At 39.7% G+C, this 21,331-nt stretch overlaps 3 protein-coding genes and 1 long non-coding RNA gene across 6 annotated transcripts; 2 read left to right on the top strand and 2 right to left on the bottom strand.

Annotated features, from left to right (window-relative positions):
- Positions 1-1,501: 1,501 nt before the first annotated feature.
- ca4b (carbonic anhydrase IV b) lies at positions 1,502-7,358 on the bottom strand. Its single transcript, XM_057351211.1, has 8 exons — positions 7,316-7,358; positions 2,863-2,907; positions 2,612-2,776; positions 2,362-2,507; positions 2,192-2,284; positions 2,056-2,122; positions 1,784-1,947; positions 1,502-1,701 (listed from the first exon to the last, which is right to left on the bottom strand). The coding sequence occupies exons 1-8, from the start codon at positions 7,332-7,334 to the stop codon at positions 1,525-1,527; spliced, it is 876 nt and encodes a 291-aa protein (XP_057207194.1). The 5' UTR covers positions 7,335-7,358; the 3' UTR covers positions 1,502-1,524.
- A 3,006-nt stretch (positions 7,359-10,364) lies between these two features.
- Positions 10,365-11,407, top strand: LOC130564819 (uncharacterized). Its single transcript, XR_008964303.1, has 2 exons — positions 10,365-10,604; positions 11,121-11,407. It is a non-coding gene; the product is annotated as an uncharacterized LOC130564819 (long non-coding RNA).
- Positions 11,408-11,917: 510 nt separating this feature from the next.
- si:ch211-105f12.2 (RIMS-binding protein 2-like) lies at positions 11,918-15,873 on the bottom strand. 3 transcript variants are annotated; one of them, XM_057351216.1, is made up of 6 exons: positions 15,791-15,873; positions 12,919-13,094; positions 12,602-12,764; positions 12,416-12,513; positions 12,239-12,310; positions 11,918-12,103 (listed from the first exon to the last, which is right to left on the bottom strand). In XM_057351216.1, exons 2-6 carry the CDS (start codon positions 13,036-13,038, stop codon positions 12,038-12,040), a joined length of 519 nt encoding a protein of 172 aa, XP_057207199.1. In that variant the 5' UTR covers positions 13,039-13,094; positions 15,791-15,873; the 3' UTR covers positions 11,918-12,037. The 3 variants fall into 3 exon arrangements, with proteins under 3 accessions (XP_057207199.1, XP_057207198.1, XP_057207197.1); XM_057351215.1 differs by having other exon boundaries at positions 15,194-15,814; XM_057351214.1 differs by lacking the exon at positions 15,791-15,873 and having other exon boundaries at positions 12,919-13,881.
- Positions 15,874-15,951: 78 nt separating this feature from the next.
- ywhag2 (3-monooxygenase/tryptophan 5-monooxygenase activation protein, gamma polypeptide 2) lies at positions 15,952-20,470 on the top strand. Its single transcript, XM_057351213.1, has 2 exons — positions 15,952-16,175; positions 18,864-20,470. The coding sequence occupies exons 1-2, from the start codon at positions 16,089-16,091 to the stop codon at positions 19,518-19,520; spliced, it is 744 nt and encodes a 247-aa protein (XP_057207196.1). The 5' UTR covers positions 15,952-16,088; the 3' UTR covers positions 19,521-20,470.
- Positions 20,471-21,331: the final 861 nt, after the last annotated feature.

The following is a 21,331-nucleotide window of genomic DNA, read 5'->3' as shown; positions in this document are numbered from 1 at the left end:
TTTTGGCAACCAAACCCTGGACCTTTCTGGTCCTTAACACGCAGTGCAAGGACACTTCTAACCGTATCAGACTTCTGGTAAAGCATTTCGTTTCGTTTATTATTTTTTACATTTTTATATTGCATCGATTTTGCAGAGTTACAGTCAAACAAATGAAGTTATGTACTTAAAGACACCGCGTTTCATTGGGCTCTGTAAATGTGCGCTAAACATTTTTTATTTATTTTCGTTTAAGAATTCATTAATATATTCACCCGCTATAAGTTCAACACTTAAAAAAAAGGAGAAAAGACGTTGAGCCTACCTATGTTCTTTTCTTAATGTAACTCATTGCGTTTATGTGTTGGGCATTTAACAATAAAAAGTATTGTAAAAGATCAACTTGTCATTTTAAAACCAACAATATATGCTATAATAATTGCACAGCAACAAAGAACTTAATGTATGATTTGTGACTTCCTTGCTGTTGCTGATTTTTTACGCTTTTAAGATGGATGAAATGCTTTATAATTTGTTTCCACAAACTTGATTTTGATTTGTGTCCAGTTATGCGCACAGACTTAAGCGCGACGCTTTCATTCCAAGCAACTTCCAAGCAAGTCTTAACAGTTGTTTAGAGAAATAAAAGCTTGAAGAGGGACAGACGAAATATAGGAGAATTTTTAACAAGAATGTGAGAATTTAATGTGATCGGATTGAAGGTGAAGAATGAACGGGAAACATTGCGTGCCCGTTTGTGAGAGTACCAGTAGGCGTCGCTCGTGCTCTGATTACAACGGTGTTTGGGATCGGATGTAAACGTGTAGGCTACAGTAAGAGTGGAGGTATGACTTTTACCTTAAACATGATTGTTTTAAAATATTTTTCCGATTTACAATTTAACCTATTTGAGTCAATGACAACATAAAAAATTACGAAATTCGAAATTTAAAGGAGTCGATGAGAGTTTACGTATTCCTGTCTTGGAGTCGAATCCTACTTTAGGACAGTAGTCGACTCCCCATCCCTACGAGGCACTTGCCATCCAGTGCGCATGCACAGTAGCTGAAGCGAGCTCAAAAATGAGGTTTTAGAGCAATTTGAGCTTACGAAACGAAATATATGATACAGTTAATGTCAGGTTTAATTGTTGGTTGGAAATGTGTTATTTAATTGTGATTTTAGACTAAGACTTTAGATATATCGGTATCCCCCCCATTCAAGTACATGACTCAAGGCTATTGCATGATTAAAATAGCTGCCCGGAGTTGTTGCAAACATGGCCGCCGAGTGCCGCGACTTCCCTAAAGGACTTTTAGGTTATACAAGCTTGAACTCATTTATTACTGTAATTAATTAATTCATTTATTTATAAATTCATTAACTTTCTTTTTTGTTTCCAACGTTGTTGTTAGCTATAATAATTCCACAGTAAACCGAACTGTACAATAGGCCTAATACAAATTGGATACCATAAATGAAAACAAAACATTTTCTTGTGCAATAATAACAGATGAACAGGCAGGCAGAGATAGAATCCATAAGTCAATTTGTGTGAACATAGAGGGTTGTTAAAACTGAGCTGACAAATAACATAGTGCTAACATAGAAAATATAACTCCCAGAGTGATACACCTCACGTCCATACCGCGGCTGAACGGGTCGGTAAGTGTTTATCATCGCACTCCGATTGTTAAACCGCAGATTTGAAAATGCAGAAAGCTGAAAGACAAAGATGAGACATCAATCAATGTTATTCTTGCATCTCTGTTTTAAAAAAGATCACAGTATATCATAATTATACCTGTTCTTTGCTGAGCGGTATGGTTTGCTCAAATATTGTCCAGACAACAGCTTCAGAGCAGTCTGGTGTGGTGAGAGACCCCTGGTAGCGAAAGTATTTTTCCAAGGTATCATGGGATGGAATGAGCATATCTACCGACACAGCCTCAAGTGTTGCATTAGTGCCTTTAAAACAATGTTTCATGAATTTGTATAAAAACCTTTATATTATTTCTAAATCTAATCATCTTAAAAATATATTTTTAAACATTGAAGTAAAGTAAATAAACTTACCAGGAAATGTAATATTATTCAGAGAATTTATGAAGGGTTCATATTTTTTATTGGCAGTTTCTGATTCCTGTGAAACATGACATATACTGAGAAGCTATTGTAGCTGTAATAAAACGTGTGTTGTGTATGTATTTACCTCATAAAAAAATCCAAGTACAGCCACCCCAGAAGGGTCACCAACAGCCTCTTCCAGAGATTTGTAATTTTCTCTAACATGGACAATATGAAGCTGTAAAATTGGATGTAGGTTTAGTTCCATATAAACAGGAAAGTGAGTCAATACTTTTAATGCCACATGCCGAATACCTCCATTGGATATTGCTCTCCATCTATAGTATGTTCTGATCCATGTCCACCATTCTTACCCCAATGCAGGTGGCATTGATGGGTTTTGTAAGCAGCTCCTAGGTCAGCCCCGTTTATTACGGCACTGTTGGGCAAATTAACTTGCACTACAGAGACAAAATGCATGACTATAAGAAGCATTGAACCTCAAAAAGAACTAATAGTTATTTTATTATAATAAAACAGAATAATATAACATTTGTAAATGTACCTGTGTGCCCATTGTTTAAAATGACACTACTGAATGTCTCTTGGTAGCCTTTAAACTGTACTGGGGTCAGACGATGGTCTGGAAGGACTTGATTTGTTACAATGTTAATGGGTGATTGTTTTCTTTGTCCACACATTGGGATTATTGTTGCCCATTCTTCTGGTCCTATACAGATTTATTCATGTTATGTCAGTATAAATCATTTACATTAAGTTATTTCATTCAGCATTATTAAGAAATCAATTACTCACCTTTGCATGTGTTGTTGCAAGATACTTGGGACTGATAGCACCAGTCTGAAAGAAAACAAAATAGTCGTAACCTGTTATTTTGTGCATCTATATCAAATAAAAGCACTTTTTGCCCACCTACCTGAGCTTGTTGTAACCGTGCATAAATTAGTGAGCAGAATAAAAAGATGCAACATATTCCTTAACTTATTTGGAGTGAAGAAAAGTTCAACCTGAATGATCGCGACATCACCTAAAGGGCGAATTTTATGATTGGAAACTTTGGTGGTGCATTTTGTATCAGTTTTATCAGTGACCCCTCCTTTCATGTTTTATAGATGACCGCAGTGATGTATTAAACCTGGCGGCTATAAAACCGGTGTTTGTTTTGGAGTGTACAAATACCGCACTGTAAAACTTTGCTGTAATTTCGCAGCAGGTTTGCCAGTAACTCACTGTAGATTTAATGTACAATTTTGTTTTAAGCATAAACTTACGTAGTTTATATATTTTTCTTTCATAAAACAAGACTAAATATCTTGGGTCACTTTTCTTGTTATGTAAATGTATCGTAATTTAAGAAGTTTTAAATATTTGTACAGAAAACAAGAGAAAAATGCTTAGGAAGAATGTCATTTTTTTTGCAGTGTTGCTGTGATAATGCCAGTCTCTTCTTGCTCATTTTGAATCTCAAATGTCAAAGCGTTTTAATTTTGATTAAAGTAATTGAAAACAGCACTAATTGGAAAGTATATTAAGTAGTAATTAAATCTACAGTAATTTACTGGCAAACCTGCTGCAAAAACTACAGCAAAGTTTTACGGTGTGGTTAATTATGGCCAATCAAATGCATTAGAAATCATTCAGCAATGCAGATTTTAAACCAAAAGATTATGTAAATCTAATTGGGTGCTGTTATCATCCTGAAACCGTTGAAACCCATAACCTTTAATGAGCACATGTAATTGGTATCCATGTGACTGAACTAGCATGCAAATGTAGGGTTCAAGGTTTAAACACCATATGGGGAATGTGGCGATACATATACATATTTGATTGTTCTATGGTAGCATAAGTCATTCCTGAAATCATCCACAATCATTCAAATTTTCATGCTTTTCTGTTCGGATGTGGTTCACTGTAGTCTTTTAGACTATAACATATTCCTTAACTTATTTGGAGTGAAGAAAAGTTCAACCTGAATGATCGTGACCTCACCTAAAGGGCAAATTTTATGATTGGAAACCTTGGTGGTGCATTTTGTATCAGTTTTATCAGTGACTCCTCCTTTCATGTTTTATAGATGACCGCAGTGATGTATTAAACCTGGCGGCTATAAAACCGGTGTTTGTTTTGGAGTGTACAAATACTGGCTAATTATGGCTTATCAAATGTATTAGAAATCATTCAGCAATGTAGATTTTAAACCAAAAGATTATGATTATGTAAGTCTAATTGGTTGCTGTTATCATCCTGAAACCGTTGAAACCCATAACCTTTAATGAGCACATGTCATGGTATCCACGTGACTGAACTAGCATGCACATGTAGGGTTCAAGGTTTAAACACCATATGGGGAATGTGGCGATACATATACATATTCGATTGTTCTATGGTAGCATAGAACAGTATATAATAGTCACATTCATAAACTATACACTTTTATAATTATAATTCTATAACCACAAAGTCACATTTTAATTTCCAAAGTACTGTTTTGAGAGTAGAGTTTGACAGCGACAATAATGAATTGTTGAATGATGTAAAATCAATTTGTGACCGGGATTGGTCACATAGGTGTAACGGTCCTGTCTGCCCCCTTGTGTTCCTGCCAGCTTTCCCCGTGTTTTCACTCCATGGACTCTTATTCACCGCACCTTTAACAGTCATGGACTACACTCCCCATAATCCTTTGCACCAGTTCGTCACCATCTTTGATTACACCCGCACCTGAGATTCATGATTGCACCCACACCTGATCGTCATTCCCTGGACTCTTTATATTACTTGCGTTTTGTTCTGTTCTTGGTCAGGTCTAGTTGTACTATGTTTGTTCTAGCTCAGACTACTTTGTATTCCGTGGCTGTTACCGGTTGTCTCTTGGATTATTTACCCGTGGATGTTACCTGTTGTTTTTGGATTTACTTACCCGTGGATGTTACCTGTTGTTTTTTTCAGGATTTACTCACCTGTCTTCTGTTCACCTATTCCCTGCAATAAACTATCACCTGTCCCCTTCAGTTCCCTGTGTGGCATTGTCCTTCCGTCTGCTTATGTGAAAGTGTTATAGAAGACCTGACCTAACTACGATGTTCACTCTACAACCGGACCTGGACACCAGGATGGGAGGTCTCTGTAGACATACGTGGAGGACTTTTTGGAGGCGTGCAGACTGGTGAGTTGGAGCAACCCCGAGTTTAACCATTTGTTCCTGACTGGGCTTGATGATGAGTTGCTCGCTCTCATCATGCTCCCAGACGCAGATGCATACCCCTTGGAGGATTTTCTCAACCTAATCCTCCAGGCTATGGGGTGTGAACTCTGCGTCAGGGAGAGTGATGAGAGTGGGCATAGTAGTTATCCAGTCCCAGTCGCAAATGGGGAGTCTGTTCCAGCTCACATGGGGTGCACGCCTCAGTCCTCCAGTGCCCAGCACTCTTCCAAAGCCTCACCGCCATGGGAAACGGCATGGATGCCGTAGCACGTCCTCAAAGGGCCTTGAGCCGGTCCTGTCTGGCATTCCAGTGTCCTTCAAGCCGGTCCTGTCCGGCCTTCCAGTGTCCTTTGAGCCGGTCCCGTCCGGTCTTCCAGTGTCCTTCGAGCCGGTCCCGTCCGGCCTTCCAGTGTCCTTCGAGCCGGTCCCGTCCGGCCTTCCAGTGTCCTTCGAGCCGGTCCCGTCCGGCCTTCCAGTGTCCTTCGAGCCGGTCCCGTCCGGCCTTCCAGTGTCCTTCGAGCCGGTCCCGTCCGGCCTTCCAGAGGTCTTCGAGCCGGTCCCGTCCGGCCTTCCAGAGGTCTTCGAGCCGGTCCCGTCCGGCCTTCCAGAGGTCTTCGAGCCGGTTCCGTCCGGCCTTCCAGAGGTCTTCGAGCCGGTCCCGTCTGGCCTTCCAGTGTCCTTCCAGCCGGTCCCGTCAGGCTTCCCAGAGTTCTCGGAGCTACTAGTGCCTGTTTTGGAAGTGACTCCAGAGATCACAGCTGTGATCCTCATCTCCATGGCTGTGGCGTGCGTCAGGGCAATACGTGCGACTGAGAAGCTTCTCCCAGAGCTCAGTGCCATAGCCGCTTCCCCAGTGTTCCCCGAGCCGGGTCCGTCCAGCTTTCCAGAGTTCCCCAAGCCGGTCCCGTCCGGCGTTCAAGAGCCCTCGCCTGTGTGTCTCCCAGAGCCCTCGCCTGTGTGTCTCCCGGAGCCCTCGCCTGTGTGTCTCCCGGAGCCCTCGCCTGTGTGTCTCCCGGAGCCCTCGCCTGTGTGTCTCCCGGAGCCCTCGCCTGTGTGCCTCTCGGAGCCCTCGCCTGTGTGCCTCTCGGAGCCCTCGCCTGTGTGCCTCTCGGAGCCCTCGCCTGTGTGCCTCTCGGAGCCCTCGCCTGTGTGCCTCCCGGAGCCCTCGCCAGAGGCATCCCCTGACCCCTCCTCAGGACCCTCCAGCTCAATCCTGGCTGATTTGCCTGAGGTCACTGCTGTGGCGCTTGGCAGTGGCGGTGGCATGCGTCTGGGCGGTACGGACGACCAGGGGGCCTCCCCTGGAATTTTTTGGGGGGTGCAGTACCGGTCTGTAGTGGACGTCCTGGTACTTCTGCTCCAGGCCACCAAACCGGGGAAGCGCAAGCCTGTTGCTATTGCCGTGGTTGTTGTGACGTTAGGCTGCATCCTTGCCATGGCATCCATTAGCCCCTGCTTCCCAGGCAACACTGCCACGGCATCCATTAGCCCCTGCTTCCCCGGCAACACCACAAAGGTAGCCATCAGCTCCTGCTCATCGTCTCCCGATTCCAACATCACTGCCACGGCGCCGTTCCCTGCTCCTCACCTCCCAGCTCTGCTGACTATCTGGCTCCCGGAACGGCCCGCACCTCTGCGGCTGCCCGAGCTGCTGTCACCTCCCTGGACCCCATGAACCCCGGTGCCGATAGCACAGTCCTGGAGGCTCCCTGTCCCTTGTATCCCACAACGAGCCTCCGGGGCAAGGACGTGCCTTCCGGGAGGGGAGTACTGTAACGGTCCTGTCTGCCCCCTTGTGTTCCCCTGCCAGCTTTCCCCGTGTTTTCACTCCATGGACTCTTATTCACTGCACCTTTAACAGTCACAGACTACACTCCCCATAATCCTTTGCACCAGTTTGTCACCATCTTTGATTGCACCCACACCTGATCGTCATTCCCTGGACTGTTTATATTCCTCGTGTTTTGTTCTGTTCTTGGTCAGGTATAGTTGTACTATGTTTGTTCTAGCTCAGACTACTTTGTATTCCGTGGATGTTACCTGGTGTCTCTTGGATCATTTAGCCGTGGATGTTACTTGTTGTTTTTCTGGATTTACTCACCTGTCTTCTGTTCACCTATTCCCTGCAATAAACTATCATCAGTTCCCTGTGTGGCATCGTCCTTCCGTATGCTTATGTGAAAGTGTTACAATAGGCTACAGTTGGGTCAATGTGGCACTGTAACCGCAACACAGCACATTCAATGGCAACTCCACAGAACATGACAGCAGTAATGAAAGTAATACAGACTTTGCAAAAAGTTACATTTATTAATTCTTGTGTCTTCATAAATATTTGATACATTTAGCATAATGTCACAAATACACGAGCCCGTAGAGAATCATGCCGTCTGTGACCTCTCCAATTTTTTAGTGTTGCCACCTAGTGGTAGCTTAATATAATTTTCTGAGGTCATGCAGTTCTTCACCTACTCTGCTAAACTGAATTTAAATGCAGATATTGCTAAATAAAATGTGATGTTGAGATTTTTGTTCAGAAATTGGCATGTTTAAGGGTTGACTGTTGTATAAATGTTTGGCGTAACTAAAGCACGTGCACAGCCATTGCCAACAAAACACAGGCATATGACTCAGTTTCACTTATGGCGTGCGGTTCATGTCCGGCATCATTTAGCGCTATCAGTTTCAAACGAACGCCAAATCCAGCGTTATATCCACCGTTTATATAACATTCCTCACCGAAATGCAGTGAACAAACAAACACAGCTGAACTTTGCTAACGCAGTGCTCTCTCTCTCTTGCTCCATCTGCTTGACGTGTGCGCATGCTCCTTCTCCCGCTCTCCCTGGTTGATGCGTGGGTGTGCTTTTCCAGGAGAATTGTCCAATAAGGGAAAAATAAAAGTTATGAAATGGATTTTCATGTTAGAAAAAAACTTTACGAAACCTATAGGAATGCTGGGGGAGTGTATCGAGCACAGAAATACCACGTCATATGTCCAACTCGTTTTTTGACAAGTTGACCATGTCAAGCATGAGAAGCCAGAACGTTGTTAAGAAGTCAGAATGCATGAAACACTGTGGCACCCCACCTTTAAATTAAGGCAAGTTTAATTTGTGAATATGGTGAAAAATGTTAGATGTGTACTTTCTATTTCCAAACCCAAGATATGTCTTTGTTGTATTTTCAGTGTTTTTATAGGGACTACAGGCACTTTAAATTGAAAGAGGACAATTAAATTAACCCTGATATAAACCTGGATAAAACCCATCTTTTAAGTACCTTAATTGCTGAAGATTATCTTTGCTGTGGTGCTTATTTCTGGAGTTAATCCAATATTGCACAAAAGGTGTAAGTTTATGATGGGGATAACAGCTACATTCACCCCGGGAATGACTCAATGGGCGTTTTATGCCTCTGATAAAAAAGACAAACAATGTCTGTTAGATTTGACCTTTAGATTCAACCTTCAGCTTTTATAAGGTCTGATGTCAGTGCACCAGCCATTAAAATTATATGCAAATGATATGATTACATTTTATTTATTTAACTTTATTGTTTACTTGGTGTTTCTTCAACTTTAGGCACATACTGTATATTGGTCAGATATTTAATTGTATTCAAACAGATTTTAGTATTGTTCTTTTTGTTGTTTAAAAATCACATACAATTATTTTTAAAAAGGTCTTAAAAATGTTGTACCTTCATTAATTATTATTATAAAGTTTTATTTGCTACTTTTTAACTACCTGATTTATATAGTTGTATTTTACCCTTGTCCCAGACTACTTTAAGTAAATTAAGTAAAGAGTAAAATAGACATTTTTATATTTAAATTTGAAAATGATTCATACACAAATTATGATGACAGCCCTTAAGTTAACAATTTTGCCCCTGAAAAATGAAATGTTTTAAATTTAGTGTCCTTGACTACTCCAGAGAGAAAAATGCTGGTGAAAAACATAACTGTTATGAAAGAAAAGTAAGAAAATTAAGGTTAAAAACAATAATAAACAGAATATTTTTATAATTCTCCATTTCCAATTAACATTTTAATTCTGTGTTTGTAAGATAAAGCAAGACAAAGGAGTATACAGTTGAATTCCAAATATGCTAAAGTATCATTTTCATGACAGATTATCACATCAATCCGAAATGATATTTTCATGAAAAATGTCCATAACATTTCAGAAAAACAACAGAAATTACATAATCCCCCTAATGTGTCTAGACATGGTTTAAAATGTGCTTCAAGTGAGTTTGCGATTGAAACTTTCCACAGTTGAGGAAACATTCATTTCTATTGCATTGATATCTACAGGATCTCTGTAAATCATGTTTGACCTGTTTTCATTCTACTATATTATTATTATTATACATGACAGAGAAGTCTCTGCACCCCACCACTTCCTTCTCTGTGTGTGTCAAACAAGAGTTTGAGGTTTGAGTTGTCTAGACAACCAAGTCCATGTCATGTACATTGTTCAAGGAAATTCTGCAGAGAGATGAAATGCCTCCTGCTTATCAAAGTATCGTATGCTCAAGGGAGTCTGAATTCAAGCAGTGAAAAACAATGAAAGAGAGGCAAAATCTTACTGATAGTTGATAGTTTTATAGTTGATTCTTCTCTGTTAATGTTTCAAATGGTCTGTAATATCTTTTACTAGATGCTTTAAAATGAAACAATGTTTAAAAGTATTAATTTAAATCACACAGCACATAATTGTTTATAATAATCTGTAGAATCTCACTACATCATCATATTTGACACAATGTTTATATAATGTGCTGATGAAACTGTGTGGTTTTGCAAATGTAGCAACCACCCCTCCCCCCAGGAACTGAAGTGCTCTACAAGTGGTTCCAACATGAATATGCTTTATAGATTGAAGCTATTTATAATAAAGCATATATTATAGAAAAATAACATAATTCACATAATTTTGTTCATAGAACTCCAGCTCATTTTAAGCAGACATAATCTTGGATTTGCAAAACCAGACTATGTGGAACCCTGATGCAATCTGATCACACGGTTACTAGACTTCCTCTTTATTTCTCGGTCTCATTTTTATGTATATGCTAAACACCGAGGGGTTTTATTCTCTCATTTCTGATGTACCTTTTATCACTTAGAATGCCCTTAAAAGGCAATCAGACATAAAACGAAACTTTCTGGAGTCCGGTAGGCGTGAATTTGTGCATCTTTAAGACAGAATCTATAGGGCCTCTTCCTGTGGTTTGTACCATGTGGCTCAAAAAGTGTTAAAAGGCGACAACTTCTGTCTCTTTTCTCTGTTGTTTCCGGGATCAAGCAGGCAGAGAACGGGTGAGTTACTGCTCTTCGATTTAAACAAATATATGTTGTAGATTTTATGATTTGCTTGCTTGTTTTTATATGGGTTACATTGTGTAACATGATAACCTGTTCACTGTAACACGTTACAACAAATAAATGTATAGTACTCCAAAATAAATACTAAACACATTTATTTTGGATTAAAAGATGTATTCTTTATTGTTTATAGTTATATAAAAAGCAACAGCGATGTGTTCGAAAACATCTATACATCATTTTGATCTTTATTTATTATGTAATCACTATACATATATTTTCATATTAGGAGCATAAAAACTGGAGGTAGTGTACAATATTCATGTGATGGATATCACAAATGTATTGTTTAACTTTAACATAGCACAGACAATAATATTTGTGATTCTAAACCCTTGTGATGCATTTTAGAACAATGAACAACGTTTAAACACAATGCTGCTGAACATTCAAGTATATTGAAAGATTATTTGAATTGCGTTAAAACAAGTGAATTGTTTTTTTTTACAGGTTGAATAAACTGATGTGAAATGAACATTTTGAGCACATGGAGATAAAAGGAAGTGGATGCACAGCAATGATTGGACCACAAAAAGAAAAGGGCGGGAAATTTAGAGGTACAGTGCAGTCACTCATAAAGTAGACAGCACTACTAAAGGTTACTACACAGTGTAGTGTTTCCTACTTTATGGATGAGTGTACTGTTGGCTGCGATGGACAATCTTGTGGATCTCTGTGGATGCTGAAGCCTCTTCAAATGTCTCATTTTTGAAATATTAATAAAGATTGTTTTGTGATACTGTGCTGTATGACTGGTTACAATGCAACATTACAATGTGGAAAAGCATTTGAATCATGAAATATCGAAAGAAAAATGAAAGAATTGACATATAGTGCACCGAAACAGTTAAAACATACCAAATGCAGTTGTTGCCAACTGGAGCACACAAATATAGCAGAATTACATCAGCAGTGAAATGAAGACACATTGTTCAAAATTATTTTACCATTTAAATTACCAAAATTAAATTACCATTATCAGTCATTTTTAAGGCTATAAAAAACTAGCTGTTTTAAAAATCTCTTGTATTAATAAAAAAATTATTCACTTTAATAAATACAATTTGGGTGTGTTCCCATACGAAACAAAAATGTATGGAAATAAGTAAATTAAATAACATATATTCCTTATATCGGAACCAAGCTTGCATTTTTAATATACGAAAAGCAGCAATTTCTAATATTGTAATATATCCTAATATTGTAATTAACAATGTATTGTTTTATATACTGTATATTCAAATATATATTACATTATTTAACATATTAACAGTTAATATATAGGAAAATATATTTTCTTTGCGTAAGGATTATAATCACAATCACAGGTCATTAAACTGTTGATAATTTATGATTATTCGTTTTCTTTAATCCCATGGCAATGGCTGCAAAAAGTTTGATGGCACGAGACCTTGATAGCCATGTAGATCTCCCTAAAACAAAATTCTCAAGATGAAATTTAAGGTAGGCTATGTGTTGGTGGAAAAAGACTACCCTTACAAATATCATCTAAAGAAAATTGTGACAACCAGCCTTAGTTTCCATTATATTAGGACAATAATACTCACACAATAAAATCCATCTCTGTCCGTTTCTCCGAAAACATATATTATATCGCCTGCACGGAAGGGAAGCTCAGCCTGCATAAAATAAGAAATTAAATCATTTGATATTTTGAAATTTGATATTTTATCATTCAGAAAAGCTTTTTTTTCAAACAAATAACTTTAAATTAAATAAGTCACCTCAAAGTCCATATTTGGAGAACTTTCCCAAGGATCATAATCAAAGATGGCCACCATCCTGTGGACCTTCAAACTGTCTTCAAAAGATTCACTAGTTGCTAAATTTAAGAATAAAAAAGTTCAAAATTAATATCACACCAGTGGGTGTAAATACAAGGTTTATTCATGTACTGAATGGTTGCTTGCCTATAGAATTTGTCTCCTCTTGTAAATAGCCCTGCTGTAACAGATACTGTTTAAACTCTTCATCCTCCACAGGAATCTCAGATACCATGTTGCTTGGCACAAAACCAAAGTGACCACCCAACTCCCCACTGTAGAAACCATCAGCATCTTTATCTCCATAGATCTACAAAAAAACACATGCTGCTGTCTTCACACAGTCCCATGACAGCATGAGACAAATGTAGGACAACAATGACGACATGTGAGGTTTTATTGTAATTTATATACATTTCTAACTCATTGAAGAAAATTGACAAGAAAATTTAAATCATCTTTACTTTAATAACCTGTCCTTGTTCGAACGGCAGCTCCTCTTCCATTGTTTCATGGTTTGGTGACATCATGGCTGGATTGTAGGAGAAAAGAGCCACAAAGAGACGTACATTCTGATCGTACATTTCCCTCTCAGATTCCCACCTCTCTATATCTTCTGGTGTAGCGACCCTCAGACCATCTGGATACAGATACACATCCACCCCAATCATTCCAGTCTCCAATGCCCGCAAGTGTCCGAGGTCCATCTGATGTCCTCTCAGGTAGCAGACAGGTGGTTACTGTCTGTAGTATGTGATAGCATTTAGATTGAGAGATGGCCTTGCTAATCTGCCTGAGACTAATCCTCTTGGCGGAAATGGATAAATGGATAATGTCCCCATCTGGAAACTTCCTCACAAGCATTGTAAACAGGTAATAAAGTATATTTTTATAATTGCAAACAAAATCTGTATTGAGTTAATACATTCCCTCTAATGTGTAAGAGGTGGTGAGAAAGCAGAGCTTTGAGGAACAGGAATAATGCTCTGACAGTGTATTTGGTCCAGTCTTGCTGCGCACAGCCTCTCTGATTCGCTGAGCCATCCGTTCTCAACTGTGCCTGTAGAGCTAGCTGTTAACCGCATTACCATCAAGGATCTAACCCTGCATGTCCCTTTCACCTTTTCAAGACAGTCAATTGCGGACAACAAACGTTTTACAGCAGGGTGCAAATAATGAGAAGGAGGCTTTTAGGTAAACCAGTACATAGGAGAGAAATTGTTTCACTTGGTAATGATATTTACTGTATTGGAAAGGTAAAACAACAACTGTATGCATATAATTGCTTTAAATTATATATGTAAAATTCTCATGTCATTTCAAACCTGTAAGACTTTCGTTTTTCTGCAGAACGCAAAACAAGATATTCTGAAGAACATTGGTCACCAAAAAACACTGGCCCAGTTTGACTTTTTATATGAACACAAAACCACTGAACTCAAAACTTCTTTTGTGTTTCAAAAAATAAGAGAGTCATATTCAAGTTTTGAACAACGTGCGAATGCATAAATGACAAAAAAGACAACATTTTAATGTTTGGGTGAACTATCCCTTTAAAGGTCCAATGTGTAATTTTTTGAAGGATCTATTGACAGAAATGCAATATAATATACATAACTATGTCTTCAGAGGTGTATAAAGACCTTACAAGCGCTATGTTTTTAGAATGAGTTATTTCTATCTACAGTACATACACTGCGGGTCCCCTTGCATGGAATTCGCCATGTTGTTTCTATAGTGGTCCTAAACTTTAAAATATACAAATTCCTACAATAGCCTATATATCTAAATATATGAATACTATATTATTATAATAAAACGGTCAGTTCTGGTACTTGATTCTGATTGGCTGAGCGGAGTTCTAAGCCGTTATAAAATACCTCAATATATAAAGGCTGACCGCACCACATAGCCTAAATATCATTTTATTTACTTTATTTTATGAAACCTTGATAAGCATATGGAATAACCGTTTTATAAAAGCAATAAGCCCCGCGAAGCAGTGGTTGTTATAAAATGCACTGTAACCCACTGCTTCTTGGGGCTTATTGCTTTAATATATAATATAAAATTTGACTTTCAAATACTTTCAAATCATATCATTATTTGCCATAAAGAATTTCACCTAAAGAAACATATAAGGTGCTAACATGCTTTTTTGGATGTAATACCATGTATGGTAACTAGAAACTATTAATTTTAGCATCTACATTATGAGTATCTTGGTATTACCAATATTAACCTTAGGAAAATGATACAGTACATTTTATAATAAATACTGACAGATTACAATTGCTTTTTAGAAGCAGCATTAGTAATCTGACACCCTATATAATCTTCGTTTAACAGAGTAAAACATTATACTAACAGGGCTGACACAAAACCTGATCCTAGGGACACTGCAAAATGTCCTATAGGAAAGCACATAATCCTACAATGTTAAAGATGGGATAACACACGCAGTTTCTACCAATCTCAAATTAATCATGAGTACCGATACAGTAATCTTGCATACGTAGTATCTTCGAAGAGTATTTAGTTTGATCAAATTTATAAAAGAGAGATACAGCTGTACAATTATTTCCAGAAAAAAGACAATCTGCTGGAGGCAGGAAGGGGGGACGGAACTACAGCAGGAGCACACAATACATAATCGCATTATCCCTTCATGTTGTTTACATTATGCACGTACGCACCGATTGCCAACAAAACACAGACATATGACTTAGTTTGCCTTACCGCGTGAAGTTCATGTCTGGCATGTTTTAGCACTGGGACCGCGCCATCTATCAGTTTCAAACGATCTCCAAATCCAGCGTTATATCCACCGTCTATAAAACACCCATCACTGAAATCCAGTGAACAAACAAACACACCTCAACTTCTCTCACTATCGCAGGAGTAACGAGCTGCAGCTGCAGGCCCACAGTGCAGCCAATCTTGACGCAGCGCAGGCAATCTTGATAAGCGGATCTTCCTATCGCTTGTCGTAGCCCGAGTGGGTGGGCTATTTCTTTTGCCTTGCTGTGGCTGTGGGCGTGCTTTTCCGAGAGAATTGCCCAATAAAAGGTGTAAGATCTTACGAAACAGGGATCCAGACTTAAAAAAAAAACTTTCCGAATGCTGGGGGAGTGTTTCAAGCACAGAAATACTACGTCATAGGTCCAACTCGTTTTTTAACAAGTTGACCATGTTAAGCATGAGAAGCCAGCACGTTTAAAGAAGTCAGAATGCATGATATAGCATGTTATCCCCTCTTTAACATAACTCTCCCCCCTCAAAAGTCAGCCCGCTGCTCAGCTACAGATGAAGATGCAGTAATAGTGTCTGACTCACTCTCCCATCTCGCATTTGTTCTTTTGAAGACCTCTGATCTACTAGTATCACCCCGTTATGTGGCCTCTGGACTCCCATATATGGACTGTTACATCATGAGTGAGGCGCCCACGTTTATAGAACACTGACGTAGCCCACCAGCGCGTGAGGGGGGGCGAGGGTGGCCCGTCGGCACGAGCGCAGAGACAGCGAAGAACAGCTGCAGAGGAGCTCTCCTTCATTGAATTACACCGCACAGCTAAAATCACCAGTTCTCCCCGAAAAACAAATAATATCGCATAAACCATAACCATCCAACATGGTTGACCGCGAGCAGCTGGTTCAAAAAGCCAGGCTGGCCGAGCAGGCAGAGAGATACGACGATATGGCTGCAGCCATGAAGTCGGTAAGTTTTGTGCTTTGTGTGACTGATATTTTAGATCGCTAAATTGGTATATTTATCCGAAACAATGAGCTTTAGGTGTGTCTTTACACATGACAGGGATTGCATGGCTGTGGGAGGGAAATGGCTCGTTTAAAACGTTCATTTAGGATGATACACAGTAAAACAGGGCATTTGACAAGTGGCTTTAAGGTGTTGTATTTTTGGGGTGTTAATCTATGATAAATCAGTGCTTTATTAATGACAGTGCAGCGGATCGGGTGTAGACAGTCTGGATCTTGGGCGGTGCCTCCTGTCTTAACCGAATCCTCACTGAAATGAATGAGACGACACATCACAAACGTATAGAAATCTCCTTCAACGTCGCTTTTTACCTTTAGTTTAAAATGTCGCAGTTCGTTTTCTTCTTTATTTAACACCACTGCTTTACATGACATGCTGACTGTTTATTGTCACAAACGCAGTGTGTCTATTATTTGATTTAACACTAACGTTAGAAATACGCGTTCATCATTGCTCTTCATATCTCGTGCGTTGTCATAAAAGCGTTATATATTTATTCTTTTACTAATCGATGTGCATCATTTTATGATCTGGTTTTGCCGTGCACCCTGATCTCATTTCAGTATACATTACCTTATTTCCTTTCCACACATGGCTGTTATTTAGATATTTCCTCTAAACCAACGTTAGAGGCAGCAGAATTCCTTCTGGAATCTTCCATCCTTGTCATATTGCAGCAGGGTCCATGATTCAGATTGCACTCAACATCTAGACCCTCATCCTTATGTCTTTTATGATTAAACTGTCTCATGTGTTGCAGTGAATATTTAAAACAGGATTTAAAAAACATCATACATGAAATCATCCAGGGCCTTTTTTGTATAGGGTGAAGGGGAAACATCTGCATTTAAAGCCCCGTCTGCATGGGATTAGGGAGGGTTCCTTCATTTCTGCTTTGTCAAGTGTTGACATCATGCTTTTTTCTGAGGGGAGTCACCGCGACCTTCTCTTGTCTAATGTGATTGAAGGATTCTTACCCATTGCAAATGGAAATGAGATGTGTTTTTCTTACATAAATTCAACATACACAAATATAAGTTCCCAAAAGGTTCTTTGTTCGGCTGTATGCGGCATGAAGAACCTTTAACATTCACAAAACGTTTATGCTGCACAAAAGATAGAACAAGAATGGAAGAAAGAAAAGGTTCCTTTAAGAACTTTTGACTGAAAGGTTCTTTGAGGGACCAAAAGTTCCAGCGCCTTTTTTTAAGAGTGTAGTTATAAATCTAAACTACATTATTAGCATATTGAATTGTCATAAACCTTCTAAAAACATCCAGCCAAAATGTATTTGACATTTCTTGTTAATGTACTGTATAATACGGAGCAGATGTGTTAGCAGTCATTAGCTGTTTTAGCGTATGTACAGACAAGATCCACAAAATCAATTTTGCTGAAATGGATTACAGCCATATTAGCTTGGTCCGAGTCCCAGCTGACTATTAAAATGGAAAGTTCATATATCCTTGAAGGGATTGTTTCGTATCGAAATGCTAGAGAGGCCCTTTTAGCTTCATGGATCGGTGGGTGAGATTTAAAGCAGTTTAACTCTAAAGTTGCTTCAGTCCCTGATAAAAGCCCATTTAGCTACAGACCTGATTGGAAAGTGCCCACGGGTGCCTCCATTATCTTGATGGGTCTGGCCCGAAGAGACGAGCAGCCATTGGCCAGTCTGAAAACTTCAGAATGGAGTGACATCATCGAGTCAGATTTTGCTGCATGCATGCATTATATATGTTGGGATAACTGCTTGGGCACATTACATCACTAAGTGTTTGCGTGTGATTGCATCATGGCTACCAGGGTAACGGGTTTACCACCCCCATCCACACAACCAAGAGTTGCGTACATAAATATGCATTTATTATTTATTTATTTTAAAATTAAACCCTTTCATATCTTCTCGCCAGTGCTTCCAGTTCCCTTTTCCTATTCTTGGACCAGTGTTCCGGTTTTCTACTCTGATCTTTATTGATCTATCAAGCTGTCTTTGAATCAGCTCATCTTTTGTTTTCTCAGAAGGGGGCATCATTAGAGCGTTTGATGGAATAATTTTAGATCACACCACAAGGAGAGCTTGACAGATGAGCCGTGACGCGATTTTAAGCATACTTCACAGAAATATGAAATTAAATTTGTCCAAACACACTGTAGATAAATGTGTCGTGTGGTCTTCTCAGTTTGGCAAAAGAAAAGGTCAACGAGAAGGCCACATGAACTGACGCACAGCGATCATCTTAACTTACACTGCAGCTGCCCCCTCGAGCATGTGGGAACATTTCGCGTCCCGCCCCTGCCCCCTCTGATCACCCTGTCCCCACCGTCCATATCGCTGAAGTGATTTCTCTTCATGTGTATTTTGTATTGGTGGTGAAGCAGTTGTCTGGTTAGATAGAGTGGGACTACTGTACAAAATGAGACGATTGCCATGGCAACTGCACTTGGCATGTAGCTCTCATCCCCATGGCTGCACAATGCATTCAGGCAGCCGATGAAGCTTTGCTTGGATATTATCATCATTATGCAAGTGAAGAACTAAAGCTCACAAACCAAATGATCTGTGTTGTATTTTTATTGTGAATGATGCTGTAACAAATTTCAGCATCTCAGTCTGCCCTGTCTTTACAGGTAACTGAGCTGAACGAGGCCTTGTCCAACGAAGAGAGGAACCTCTTGTCGGTCGCCTACAAGAACGTGGTAGGCGCTCGCCGCTCGTCCTGGAGAGTCATCTCCAGCATCGAGCAGAAGACCTCCGCCGACGGCAACGAGAAGAAAATCGAGATGGTGCGGGCCTACCGCGAGAAGATCGAGAAGGAGCTGGAGGCCGTGTGTCAAGACGTGCTCAACCTGCTGGATAACTTCCTGATCAAGAACTGCAGCGAAACCCAACACGAGAGCAAGGTCTTCTACCTGAAGATGAAGGGAGACTATTACCGCTACCTGGCCGAGGTGGCCACGGGCGAGAAGCGCTCCACCGTGGTGGAGTCTTCGGAAAAGGCCTACAACGAGGCTCACGAGATCAGCAAGGAGCACATGCAGCCCACCCATCCCATCCGACTGGGATTGGCCCTCAACTACTCTGTGTTCTACTACGAGATCCAGAACGCCCCGGAGCAGGCCTGTCATCTCGCCAAGACCGCCTTCGACGACGCCATCGCCGAGCTGGACACCCTCAATGAGGATTCCTACAAAGACTCAACCCTCATCATGCAACTCCTGCGAGACAACTTGACACTGTGGACGAGCGACCAGCAGGACGACGACGGCGGGGAGGGCAACAATTAAACGCAGACCTCTCTATGTAGAAACACGAAATGGCTGGTGGACTTTGGCAGCGGCTTTTGCCATGGTTTCCTCTGCGGCAGCAGTTCTTTATTTTTCCACGAGTTTAAAGAAAAATTATCAAGGGTGGTAAAGGGGGGGCTGAAGTCCTAGTTTGAATATATACAGAAATATATATAGTTGAATGGGCCTCCCTCTCCTTCTTGGTTATCTTTGACATTTGCCAAAAGCACTGAAATGTCAGTCAATCAGCCGGAAGTGGTCGTTGGTTTGGAATGGCAGCCTCACACTGGCATATGGACTGATGTATTTCAAAGAGATGCTGCTTATTTATGTTTTCGGGTAGTAGAAACGCATTTGAAAAAGAGGGTTAGGTGCATATACGGAGGAGGAGATTCTTGCGAATGGTTCCAGTTTTAGTCACGATTTGGTAGAATCGTCTTTTGTTCAGTCATTAAACAAACTGGAAATCCAATTAGCTATGGAGGTGTGGTTTCGATAAATTAAGTGCTTTGACGAAAAGTATTATACAGTTATCGAACCCTGATAATACTGGAACCATTTTTTCAAGAACAGGTCGACGAGAAGGAAGAGACTGGTCTGTTAAAAAAAAAAAAACATAAAAAATGACAATAGGAAGAGATATTGCAGCTTCAAAGTTTGTGGTTTACTTCTGTGTTTAATTTATTTTTGCACTTGCCAAGTATACTGTTTTGTCAGTGTATGATAATTACGAAGATACTATCAATGATTCAATATTGTGCATGCTGGTGATGTATTTATACAATAGCTTGACTTTATTAACTTATATCTTGAATGTTACGTATTACTATCATTGAAACGTAAACTGGCTTCATATTGTTTATTTATAAGTTATCGGTTTTCGTTTTGATTTGCTATTCCAAAATTGTGATTGTTAACAATAAATTGATCTGTTATGGGCGTTGCCGTCGTGACATGGAATGTTTCTTTCTTTAGCTGTGGCTGACTATGGGAAAACACTACCGATCGATTAATTGTACTAGTGTTTCTCTTGGTAAACTGTAACCATGACATTGTTAAGCAATGTTTTTGCTCTCTGAACAATATATGAGTGCTCTTCTTGTCATATTATGCACATTGAACACATGTGGTTTAAGCAACAGAATCAGTGTTTCCGTGACAGATTCAAGAACATGGACCATAAATTGTTATCGGCAGTATTTTTCAATTCAATTATTTGCCTTTTATTATTCTTATTTTTTCCTTTTTTACTTTCAGCTGTCTCCTGGGTGACAAATATCTTGAATGTGAATAATTATGTAGCAGTTGCACAAGAGCCAAAATAATTAAAACAATAAAAAGACAAAAAAACATCACAAGTAGTCACAGATGCGTCATGTTGGTCATGTGTATTGTTCTGCTATTGCTTGATTATCTGAGAATGGAAATCGACACAGAAGCCGGCTAAATATTTATTTCGAACGTTGTAGCCATGTCAGTCGGTTTTTAAATCCCAATTCACGGCTATATCTTTAAAAGCACAGTGCTGAAGCCAAAATGTCAACAGGTTTGCACACCCTGTGGTGAATTCAAGAAGACTAAATGGTTTTTCTCTGCAGTGCACCTACTATCAGTGACTAGTGCTCACCGCTGCATTGCAGAACTCACTTCTCCACGATATAATAAAATGCTTGCTAGATGAAATGTGCCTCAATAACAGTAGTATTATTGGCCTCCAGTATGCATGCGTTCCAAAAATGGCTTGATATGTAGGTTAGCCTTGACAACTGTAGAAAGATGTCTGATTTGCTTCATTTGAAGGTCATGTGACT

Source organism: Triplophysa rosa, linkage group LG14 (assembly GCF_024868665.1).
Source record: "Triplophysa rosa linkage group LG14, Trosa_1v2, whole genome shotgun sequence".
Lineage (NCBI taxonomy): Eukaryota > Metazoa > Chordata > Actinopteri > Cypriniformes > Nemacheilidae > Triplophysa > Triplophysa rosa.
The sequence above is the reverse complement of the archived record's forward strand: the minus strand, read 5'-3'. Positions and strand labels throughout refer to the sequence as shown.